This window comes from Chroicocephalus ridibundus, chromosome 22 (assembly GCF_963924245.1).
Source record: "Chroicocephalus ridibundus chromosome 22, bChrRid1.1, whole genome shotgun sequence".
Classification (NCBI taxonomy): Eukaryota; Metazoa; Chordata; class Aves; order Charadriiformes; family Laridae; genus Chroicocephalus; species Chroicocephalus ridibundus.
This window is the reverse complement of record NC_086305.1, coordinates 6,918,665-6,929,592: the sequence shown is the minus strand read 5'-3', so window position 1 is coordinate 6,929,592 and position 10,928 is coordinate 6,918,665. Positions and strand designations below refer to the sequence as shown.

Genomic DNA, 10,928 nt, shown 5'->3' with positions numbered 1-10,928 from the left:
CGCGGGATCGGGTTCCCAGGCCCGGGGATCACCTTACGGCCGAGCCGGGAGCCGGCATCCATCTATAATTCAGCAGTGCCGGCAGCGGGATGCGGCGGGCGGGCAGGCGCGGCAGGCAGGTCCAGGAGGGCAGCCCCATGGAGAACGGCGTGGGGCAGGAGCCGGGGACCCCCGAGCTGCCCTCTGCCGAGGACATCCCGGCCCCCCGGCCCCCCCGTGTCCGCCCCAGGCTGGTGTTTCACACGCAGCTGGCCCACGGCAGCCCCACGGGGCGTATCGAGGGCTTCACCAATGTCAAGGAGCTCTACGCCAAAATCGCTGAGGTCTTCGGCATCTCGCCCACCGAGGTGAGGGGGCTGCGGCTGCCGGGGCGCGGGGAGGGGGCTTTGCACCCAAAGCGGGGGACACCAACCCCGTGACACCATCTGTGGCCACCCGTCCTGTGGGTCCCCAGCTGCTTGCAAATGCAGCCCCCAAAATGACCTGGAAAAGAGTGGTTTAATCTCAGGGCTGTGGCGTCTCCTCTGGGGAGCGGTTGGGTGGCTCTGTGCCTCGGTTCCCCCCCCGGCATGCAGGCAAGGAGCCGGGGCTACCTCTTCCCTGGCTGATGCCAGCGACCGCGTAGCCTGGAGCCCAGGGAAGGGCTCCCAGGGAGCGGGTCCCCGGGCAGGCTGGGTGTCCCCAGACCCCTCTGCTCCAGCAGCGCCCGGACCCGGCTGCCCACGGCCGGCACCTGCCCCGACAACCCGGATGCCCCCCGACCCTGCTGGGGCATCTCCAGCCCCTGATGAGGGGGTTCCCCGGGGCAGATCCTCTTTTGCACGCTCAACACGCACAAAGTGGACATGCAGAAGCTGCTGGGGGGACAGATCGGCCTGGAGGACTTCATCTTTGCCCACGTCCGGGGCGAGACGAAGGAGGTGGAGGTGACCAAGACGGAGGATGCGCTTGGCCTCACCATCACAGACAACGGGGCCGGCTACGCTTTCATCAAGGTGAATCCCCCCCCCGCCCCAGCCCCGTGGGGTCACGCTGGGGCTGGGGGCAGCCGTGGGAGCGGTGGCCCCGCAGGGTGGCGTCCCCTGCTGCCACCCCATCCCTGGGACCGTGCTCCTTCCCTGACTCCCCTCCCACCAGTGTGTCCCTCCCCGCCCCAGGCCCACACTGGCCCTGGGGGTTACCCCCACCATGTGCAGTTTTGGGGGGGGGGACACCCTCCCTGCCTGACCCAGTTGCTGAAGGACACGGGACCACGGAGGTGCTTTTGTGCCGGGTTGGGGGCGGGGGGGGCTATGTCTATCTGTCTTTCCCGTGGTGCCACCTTGTCGTTGTGTGTTGTCCCCCCCCCGCCATCCCCTTCCGCGGTCCCCAGAGAATCAAGGAGGGCAGCATCATCAACCGCATCCGGACGGTGTGCGTGGGGGACAGCATCGAGGCCATCAATGACCACACCATCGTGGGCTGCCGGCACTACGAGGTGGCCCGGATGCTGCGGGAGCTGCCCCGGGCTCAGCCCTTCACCCTCCGCCTGGTACAACCCAAAAAGGCCTTCGGTGAGTCTTGGCGGGGGGGGGGGTCCCGTCCCCTTGCCCTGGGGATGGGAGACCCCTGGGAGGGGCATGGGGAGGCCGATCCCCCCTGCCCCCCCGTCCTGCAGCCCCCCCCGGGGTCTGCTACCCACGTACCCCACAGACTCGCAGCACCCCTGTATGGGGCGCACCTTTGGGGAGGGGGGGGGCGGGGGTCCCCACACCTGCTTGTCCTCCCCATGGGCACCCCAGCTCCTCTGTGTGCGCTGTCATGAGCATCCTGTAGCTGTCTGCACCCCCCCACACCCCCCGCGCCCATGGGTGTCCCTTATGCCCACGCTGCCCCCGAGCACCCCCTCCCCATGCACGGCTCAGCCTGCGGTGCCCCCCCCACCTCGGGGTGCTGGGACATGGGTGGGCTGGGTGACGGCCGGGGTGGGGGCAGCGAGGGGCAGGAGGGTGCCAGGCCCTGCCTGTGCCCTCACCCCCCCTTACTCTCCCCCCTTACCCCCCCCCCACCCTGGGGTGCAGACATGATCGGGCAGAGGACGCGGAGCAGCAAGTCCCCGGGCGAGGGCAGAGTGACCAGCGGGAAGGAAACGCTGCGGCTGCGGGCACAGGGCCCGGCCACGCTGGAGGAGGGGGTAAGACACCCCCCCGCCTCCCGACCCCGAAACCCCCCCCCCCCCGAGCCCACATCCACACACACTGTGACCGGGGTGGCGATGAGCATCCCCACGCCCTGGGTGAACCCTATGGCGGGGGGAGGGGGGTGTTGCTGGGTGCCCACGCGTGCAGCACCCATGGGCATGGCCTTGTGGGAGTGGGGCGGGGGGGGTGTCCCTGAGCTGTGCCCCCACCTCCTGGCACCCACCCGCTGGGCCTCTCGCCCCCAGCCCAGCCCCTTCGAGGAAGAAGCCGCCCGCCGGGTGGACGACCTGCTGGAGAGCTACATGGGCATCCGCGACAGCGAGCTGGGTGAGCGGGCAGGGGGGGACTGGGGGGGCCCTCCCCGGACCTCCACTCGCCACTGACCCGGCCTCCCCTCTTCCCCAGCCTCGACGATGGTGGAGGCGGCCAAGGAGAGCCCCGGCGCGGCCCAGCTCGCCCGCGGCTTGGACTCGGTGCTGGGCGAGTTCGCCTTCCCCCAGGAGTTCGTGGCCGAGGTGTGGGCGGCCGTCTGCCACCCCGAGGCAGGGCAGGAGTAGCTGGGGGGGGGGGGGGGGGGGGGGGGTGGCGGCGGGGCCCCTCGTCTGCGTCCCCTCCCTACGTCCCCACCTGGGGCTGGCGGTGCTGCTGGGGGGTCCCCATCCTGCCCCCTCATTGCACCCAGGTGTGTCCCCTGAGGTGGGGGGGGGGGGGGGGCAGCAGGGCACCCAGCTGTCCCCCCATCCTCCAAGGACCGTCCCCCCCAACTCGTGCACCCCCGAAATGTGGTGGGAAGCGGCCGCGGCTCATTAAAGCAGAGACTGGAGGAGAAGGGCTGTTGCTCCGGCTGGACACGGGGCTGGGGCCCCCCCCATGGTCCCCCCGGGGATGCTCACCCCCAACAGGCGCAGAGAGCTGTACAAGCGGTGGTTTATTGTTGGGGGGGGCACTCAGGTGGGGACAGGGAGGAGGGAGCAGCCCCGAGCCCCCTGCCACCCCCCACCAGGTACCGGGGCTTGGCGGAGGTGGGTGGGGAGAGCCCACGGATGCAGGTGATGGGGACAATTAATTAACCTGGGGGGTGGGGGGGGTGGGATGGGGGGATGGCTTGTCTGTGTGTGTGTGTGTGTGTGTGTCCCCCGCTTGGCAGCTGTCCCCGGGGGCCGCTACTGCAGGACGGAGTCGGCGGTGAGCTTGCGGCGCAGGGAGGGGTTGAGGACGGGGTAGAGGGAGAGGATGGAGGGCCGGGGGCGCAGGCTGGGGTAGACGCGCTGCAGCACGGCCCGGCGGAAGAGGATGTAGACCCAGGGGTCCAGGATCTGGTTCCAGGTGACCATGCGGATGTAGATGAGCAGCATCTTCTGCGTCTCCGGGGGCAGCATCTGGAGCCGGTCGCCGCCGGCCGGCAGCTGCTGCAGGACCGTCTGGACGATGAAGATCTGCGGGGGATGGAACGGGGCAAGGCGTCAGCGGGGGGGGCGAGGGTGGGGGTGGGCCACGCAGAGGCCATGAGCTGCCCCAGGGTGGGGGAGATGGTGAGGGTCCAGGTTGGGCGTTGAGCCTCTCGGAAAGGGCTCCCAGGCCGGTTTGGGGCACCCGATACCGGGGAGCGCCCGCTCTGCCTGCGGGCGGTGCTGAGCCCCAGACCCGTCGCTCAGGTGCCCACCCAGGGTGCAGCGTGGTGGCGGGGGGGACACCGAAACCCAGGGCCTCGCTAGCAGGGACGTGGGGGGAACAACACCCCGAGACCTGGGACCTCGCCGGGGGGGAGGCCACCCAAGAGGGACGTGGAGGGGGGGGCACACCGAGACCCAGAGCCTCACCAGGAGGGGCATCCAGCAGATGGTGGCGATGATCATGATGCCCACGAGCTGCACCATCATCTCCACCTCGCTGTCCCGGCGTCGCTGCACTGACTCCCGGTCATGGTAGACGCGGCAGAGCGTCACCACGCTGACCGTGTTGAAGATGAAGGAGAGCAGCACGGAGAAGATGCCCAGCAGGGCGAAGAGCAGGCAGAAGACGACGTCGCCGGTGTCGGGCAGGAGGGTGAGGAAGCACCAGGAGCCCGGGTACTGCAGCGTGTACCGCCCCAGCCCCAGCACCGGCAGCAGCCCCAGCAAGCAGGAGAAGCCCCACACCAGCCCCACGATGGACCAGGCGCGGCGCTTGGAGATGCTGGTGGAGCGGGAGAAGGGGTGGTTGATGCCAAAGAACCTCTCGCCAGCCATGGTGGCCCCCAGCAGCAGCGGGCACTGTCCGAAGAAGACCATAGAGAAGCCCAAGAAGTTACAGAGGTGGCAGCCGGGGTCCACCTCGGCCCAGGTGAACTTGATGAAGTGGTAGGGGATGATGACGGAGGCTGTCACCAGCAGCCCCATGAAGTCCGTGACCACCAGCCCACAGAGGAAGACGAGGAAGGAGGAGCGGGCCCGGCTGGACAGCTTACGGGAGGAGCTGAGCAGGACGCAGAGGGCAAAGAGGTTGGAGCAGAGGCCGATGAGGCCGAAGGCGGTGGAGAACCAGGGCGAGGTGATGCTGTTCTGCGCCGTGTCGCGGCCGTCACTGGCGTTGAACACCCCAAAGCACGTGTCTGACCGGCCGGCCGCGCTGCCGTTGCGGGGCTCCATGTCCCCCCACCCCATCCCGCTCCTTCCGGCGGCTTCAGGCACCCTCTCGGCTCAGCTCCATGGCGTGTGTCCCCTCCGGTGCCGGCACCGATCCCGCCTTGCCCTGCGGGGACAAGGAGGGGGGGTTTAGGGCCGGGCCCCGCGGCCAAGCCCACCCATCGCCCACCGTGCAAATGTGGAGCACCCCCGGGCTGGGGAGGGGGACACCACGCCAGGGCCACGGCACGTGCCGGGCTGGCGCTGCTCTGGGGGCGGCAGCGGCCGGGAGGGCCCCAGCCCCGCAGCTGGCCAGGATTAACTGTCCCCGGCCACGAGCCACATGGGGCTGTTGCCATGAGGCTGTAATCCAGCGCGGTGGGTGTTCGGAGAAGCGCGGCGCTGGCAGCTCGGCTCTGATGGCACCGGCTCCCCCCGGCCCCAGGGGGGACGCGGCCAGACACCCCCGAGGACACCTGCCCTCTGCTGTGGTGGGGGGATGCTCTGAAGGACGGGGTGCGCAGGGATGGGGCAGCTGTGACAGGGCCTGATCCTGGCACACACCCACCCCCCCCCCATCTCTGCTCCTTCCTCTCTGCACCCCTGGCTCAATGCGGGGAGACCCCGTTCCCACAGTGTGGTGGGGAAACTGAGGCAGGAGATGGGACATCCATGCCCGGAGCCATGTGCTGCAGCCCCCGGTGCCGGCACGGCAGTCACCCCACGGCTGTGGGACACGCAGCTGGCCCGCACGTGTGCCATCCCTCCTCTCCCCCTCCCCGGCCCCGCCGCAGCTGGAGTCAAGGCTTTGTCACCGGGAGGCTGGCCTGGCGCCTGCGGCAGGGTGCACGAGGATGGCTGTGGTCGTGGGCAGCCCGGTCGATGTCACGCTGCCTTGCCGGGCCCTGACCCGGGGCCGGGAAGCATCCGACATCTGGAAAGCCCCAGGGCTGCCGCCTCCATCGCTAATTAGTCCAGGCTGCAAATGGGGTGATGTGGGATGGGGCAGAGGCGTGGTGACAGCGGGGGCTGGACACCCCAGGGACCCCAGGGACCAGACCCCGCCTCTCCTCCTGGGATCCCTTTCTCCAGGCTGCGGATGTCCTTGCTGCCCCGTCCTCCCCGTCCCTACACCGCTGACGTTGTCCCCAGCCCAGTGGCCCCCAAGGGATGCCCAGCTGCCTCTGCAAAGACCCCGCCGCGGTGCTCCTGGGCCGCAGGGGTCCTGGCGGCCCTGCCTTCCCCTCCTGCAGGGTGGCACTGCCACCCGCCCTCCGTCCCCGTCCCCAAGGCAAACCTCATGCCAGCCCCGATGGGCGCCAAACCCAGCGGCTGGTCCCGCGTCCAGCCCTGCTCTGTGTCCCCATGTTCCGGGCGAGCCCTGGGCCGCGTCCTGCAGCCTGGCACCTCCATCCCCTCGCCACCCCCTTTCCGGCCCCCGGCGCGAGGGTGGCCACGGGGCCGGGAGCCGCGGCCCACACCCGCGGCGCACGCCGATCCCACAGCCCATCCCGGGGCTGGGACGGGGCCAGGCGTTGCAACATCCTCCTCTGGGGCCGCATCCAGGCGGGCTGCAGGGCCGGGGGTGCTGGCACCCATCCGGCATGGCAGCGCCCTCGCCCCCATCACCGAATGCACCATCAGCCCCCGCGGCTGCGGGGTGGTAGCAGGGGCATGTCCCTGTCCCCATCCCCATCCCTGTCCCGGCGCGGGCAGCTGGCAGAGCGTGGCAATGATTCACTGCTGCAGCGTGAGGACGGCCACGGCTTTTTCCATGAGACAAGAGCGAAAACTTGCTGCTGTTTGTTTCCTCCGGTTCCCAAGGGATGGCAGTGGCGGCCCTAAAGGCGTCAGTCCCCTTGGGGCATGCGGTCAGGCCTCGGCGGCACTGTTCAGGGTCCCAGAGGAACCACCAACTTTTCCCGTGTCCCATGGGACTCTCGTCCCTGGGAGGCGGCACATTCCTCCCATCCCATGGTGATGCCACCATGGCTCGGAGGTCCCGCTCCGGCTGTCCCTTGCCATGTCTCTGACCATGCTCTCGGGACGCGGTCCTCAAATGTGTGTCCGTTCCCCGCACTCCTTCCAGTGTGGCTGGGGATCAGGAGCCCCCAGGGCGATGCCACCCTGCTGTCCCCATTGCCCAGGGACTCACAGCCATGGGATGCTCCTGGCTCACTGCAGCAGGATCCCACCCCTCTCCCCACAGTGTCCAGAGCGGGGATCCCCGCGGCGTCACCAGGGCTGGGCAAGGGTGCACCAGCCCCAGCAGCTCTGCACACCCCAAACCCCACCGTCACCCACGTCCCCTCCCCGTCCTCCCCTCCCCTCCTGCCCCTGCACCACCGTGACCCAGACCCTCACCCGCCGCTCGCTGCCAGCAGGGCTGGGGACACGGGGGCTCTGCCCCAGGACCAGCCGCGGTGCTGGGACGGGCTCAGGGACCGAGCAGTGGGTGCCACCCTGCTCGGAGCTGCCTCAGCCGGGTGGCGTGGGACCACGCGCAGCACTTAGAGGGAATCAAATATTAAAGAGCTGGGAGCGAGCCGAAACCTGCGCGCGCCAGGGCAAACCAGAGGCACTTACTGGAAGGGGTTCATGTGGGGGCCAGGGACTCCTCACTCGCTGTCTCCCTCCATCATGGGCGGTCACCGCAGGAGGACGCGCGTGGGGACGGCAGTTCCTGCGGAGGAGAGACCCTGAGCCCGCTGCCTGTCCCTGCCGACCCCGCGCGCTGCCGTTTGGGGTTACTGGATCCGGCAAATTCCTCTCCCAGGGAGATCCCACGGGACCAAGGGTTTGGCTGCGAGTAAAGGCAAAGGGTGCTGGGGTTAAAATCCCGGCGGAGAGCAGCTGTCTCCGCAATGGGCCGCTGGAGCCCGAGAGGCGCTGGCAGCAGCGGCGGGGGCCGGTGCAGGCGCTAATGGGGTTCTTGGCGCCGTGCGAGCCCGTGGGTCGGCGTTACGCCGCAGATGCACCGCAGGCCTCCCTGCCTCCGCCGGGCACCGCTTCCTGCCCTGGCCACATCCGAGGTTAGCGAGGGAAAGGCGAGAGGCTAATGGGGGAGCGCAGGAGGCTGCTCCTTATCAGCGCAGCGCCCGCCCCAGCACATCGCTTCCCCGGACGTCCTCGGCAGGATCAGGCCGGGAGGGGCTGGGAAGGGAGGTTCGCTGGGTACCGGGGCGCCACGCGCCTGCAAAGGGACCTCAAACCGGGCAGCAGCGACTCCCCCCCACCCCATGTGCCCCCTTGGCCGGGGCTCTGCCACTCGGGACGTGGCACTTGGCCGCAGGACGGCTGCGCAGAAGACGCTGCGGGGCGTTTGCATTTGTCCCTTTGCTTGCTGGACACCTCCAGGGACAGGCCCTTGTCCCTGGAAGGACGAGGGCTTTCTCTGCAGCGTCCCTTCTCTCCCCCCAGCCTGATGTCCCTTGTGCAGCTGGTCCCACCCTCCCCGTTGGGCACAGCCATCCCACCTCCAACCACCCCCCCCCCGCCCCCGGCTGGGGCTCCCTGGCAGCAGATCAGCTCAAGGCCATCAGCTGGGACGGGAAAAGCAACAGCCACGTCATGGGGATGGGGACCTGGCAGAGCCCCAGTGTCCCTCCCTGGACCCACAACCATCAGATGGACCCACTGCCGGGGGAGATGGCCTGGCCCGGAGCAGGGACACCCCTGGGACACCCAGGACAGAGGACATTCATGGAAAGCAGTGACACACCGGCAGGGATAGACCCCGCCAGGCACGGTGGCTGTCCTCGCCTGTCCCTGTTGTGGCCCGTCGCGGGGGTCCCCAACCCGCTCACCCCCCCGGGCTGGGTTAGCACCGTCCCTGGGCCATCTCCTCCCAACCTGTCCCCAGGGCCCCCGGCGCAGGGCGGGCGGTGGCCGATCACCCTGGGCACCTTTGGGTGCAAGAGCCGGGGCAGCGCTGGGCCCCCGAGGTGGCAGGCCCGGGGGGGGGGGTGGGGGCAGCCAGGGCCCCCCCGCGCCTCGGCTGCCCCCGGCCGCAGCATCGCGGCACCTCCGGGGCTCCGAAGCCGCCGCTGGGTCACCCGCTCCGCCCGCCCAGAACAGCCCTTTTCCCGGTCCTTTCCCGGCCCTTTCCCGGCCCTTTCCCGGTCTTTTCCCGGCCCTTCCCAGCAACGCGGCGGAGCCGGCGAGGGGGGACGGGGGCCGCTGCTCTGGCAAAGCCGCTCGCAGGGGCCGGGTCCGCCCCGGCGGGGGGAGCCCCGAAAGCTGGTGCCGGGGAGAGCCTGGGACGTGCCAGCCCCGGACACCCAGCGCGGGGGGCAGACAGCCGGGGGGGGTTGAAGGGGCACCACGTCCCCGCTCCCCCCCTCCCAACCCGTGGGGGGTCACCGCTTTCTCCCTCCCCCGAAACCTTCGGGTTTCTGTGCAAACCAGCCCTTATCGTCCCGGCCCAGCCCTGCGGTTTCTCCGTCCGTCCCGGTCCCTCCGTCCTTCCGTCCGTTCCAGCCTCGGGGGCTCTTTCTCCTTCTCAGCCCCTCCGGTCCCTACCCCCGCCCCCCGGGTCGTGCATCCTCCGGCCCCTCCATCAGCGGCTCCCGACCCGGCCCTACCTCGCTGCCTCCGGGACGGCGCGGCTCCGCCCGGCTCAGCCCAGCCCGGCTCGGCCCCGCTCGGCTCCTCTCGGCCCCTCTCGGCCCGGCTCAGCCCCGCTCGGCTCCTCTCGGCCCGGCTCAGCCCGGTCCCGCGGGGGGGCGCGGGGGAAGGGCCGAGCCGCCGGCGCCCCCCGCCCCGCCCCGCGCCCCCGGAACAGTGTCCGGATCCGCCGCCCTCCCCCCGCTCCGCACGGGGCTCCCGACCCCCCCCCCTCCCCGTCCCCCCCCGACCCCCGCCCCGGCTCCCGTGCCGGCACCCAGCGCCCCGAGGGACGAGGCACGGCGTCCCCCGGCCCCACCTGCCCCCACCCCGGGACCCCCCCATCCCGGGACCCCCCCCCCGGCCGGTCCGGCTATATTTAGCCGCTCCGCGTTACTCATCTGTTTACCCCAGCCGGATTCCTGCGGCCGGGGGGGGCGCGGGGGGGGTCAGTCCCGCCGCCGCCGCCGTTGTCCCCGCGGGACCCGCACGGCACAGCCCCGTCGGGCGGCACCGCAGGGGGCCTCGTCCTCCAGCCTGGCGGGGGGGGGGCGTCCCCGCCGTCACCCACGGCGGCCCCCGAGACCCGGTAACGGGGAGGAAGGAGGGTGGAGGAGAGCGACCGGCCCCCCCCACCCCCCCCGCCCGGCAGCGTCCCTGGGTGTCCCCATAACCCCGGCCGTCCCTACCCCAGGGGACACACCGGACGCCCGGCTGCTCGGAGCTCGGTGTGTCACTGAGCTGCCCCAGTGGCAGGTGGCCCAGGTGGCCCATCCCAGGCACTGTCCTGCTGAGGCGTGAGAGCTGCAGGAGGGACGCGATGGCCTCTGCTGCTCCTTGTGCCCCGCTGGGGAGGGCAAAGCCCGTCCCTGGCACCAGCGTCTCCATCCAGCTCGGAAGCACTGGGAGCGTCTGAGCCCACGGGTGACGCAGTGGCGCCCCGTGCACCCGGTGTCCCCTGAAGGCCAGGCTGGGGCACGCAGGCGGCCGAGCGATGCTCGGGAGCCTGAGCAGGACGTTTTCCTGCCACCGCCTTGGCACTGCCGGGCTGCAGACCCCGTCCCTCCATCCCCTGGTGTGGAGCAAAGACTCACAGCAGAAGCCCAGGGGCGGGGTGACAGTCGGTTGGAGCCAGAGGGACACCTGCGGAGCCGGACCACGGCCGGCCCTGGTGGAGGAACGTGCCGGGAGCAGGAGAGGCCCCACCGTGAGCAAACTCGTCTCAGCACCGGCCGTCGTGCCCGGATGCTGCTGGGGTGGGTGTGTTGACCCTCCCGCCAGGCTGGCGCGGGGCGCAGCTGTGCTCTCAGAGGATGTGGGCATGGGGGGTGCCGAAGGGTGGCTCCTCACCGGCCTTGCCACCACCCTGGCGTGAACCCAGCCGAGCCGCTGACAACTGTTTCCGACAGCAGAAGAGAGCTGGACCTCCCAAACCCAGCCCGGGGCTGCGCCATGGCAAACCACGAGGCAGAGGAACAGAACCGGCTCCCCCCAAAATACCGGGGAGATGTGGAGCAGAGCACCCAGAGCAGCCGGGGCT

General features: G+C 70.6%; 2 protein-coding genes across 6 annotated transcripts; one reads left to right on the top strand and one right to left on the bottom strand.

Moving 5' to 3' along the window:
* The first annotated feature begins 89 nt into the window (after positions 1–89).
* On the top strand, positions 90–2,737 carry GIPC3 (GIPC PDZ domain containing family member 3). The gene is made up of 6 exons (XM_063358148.1): positions 90–347; positions 810–995; positions 1,373–1,553; positions 2,061–2,173; positions 2,426–2,507; positions 2,586–2,737. The coding sequence occupies exons 1-6, from the start codon at positions 90–92 to the stop codon at positions 2,735–2,737; spliced, it is 972 nt and encodes a 323-aa protein (XP_063214218.1).
* A 392-nt stretch (positions 2,738–3,129) lies between these two features.
* TBXA2R (thromboxane A2 receptor) lies at positions 3,130–10,659 on the bottom strand. Of its 5 annotated transcripts, none has more exons than XM_063358209.1 (4): positions 10,483–10,659; positions 7,370–7,466; positions 4,001–4,910; positions 3,130–3,616 (listed from the first exon to the last, which is right to left on the bottom strand). In XM_063358209.1, exons 3-4 carry the CDS (start codon positions 4,820–4,822, stop codon positions 3,344–3,346), a joined length of 1,095 nt encoding a protein of 364 aa, XP_063214279.1. In that variant the 5' UTR covers positions 4,823–4,910; positions 7,370–7,466; positions 10,483–10,659; the 3' UTR covers positions 3,130–3,343. The 5 variants fall into 5 exon arrangements, with proteins under 5 accessions (XP_063214279.1, XP_063214276.1, XP_063214274.1 ...); XM_063358206.1 differs by lacking the exon at positions 10,483–10,659 and adding an exon at positions 9,367–9,504; XM_063358204.1 differs by lacking the exon at positions 10,483–10,659 and adding an exon at positions 9,367–9,497 and having other exon boundaries at positions 7,370–7,586.
* Between the last annotated feature and the right edge of the window lie 269 nt (positions 10,660–10,928).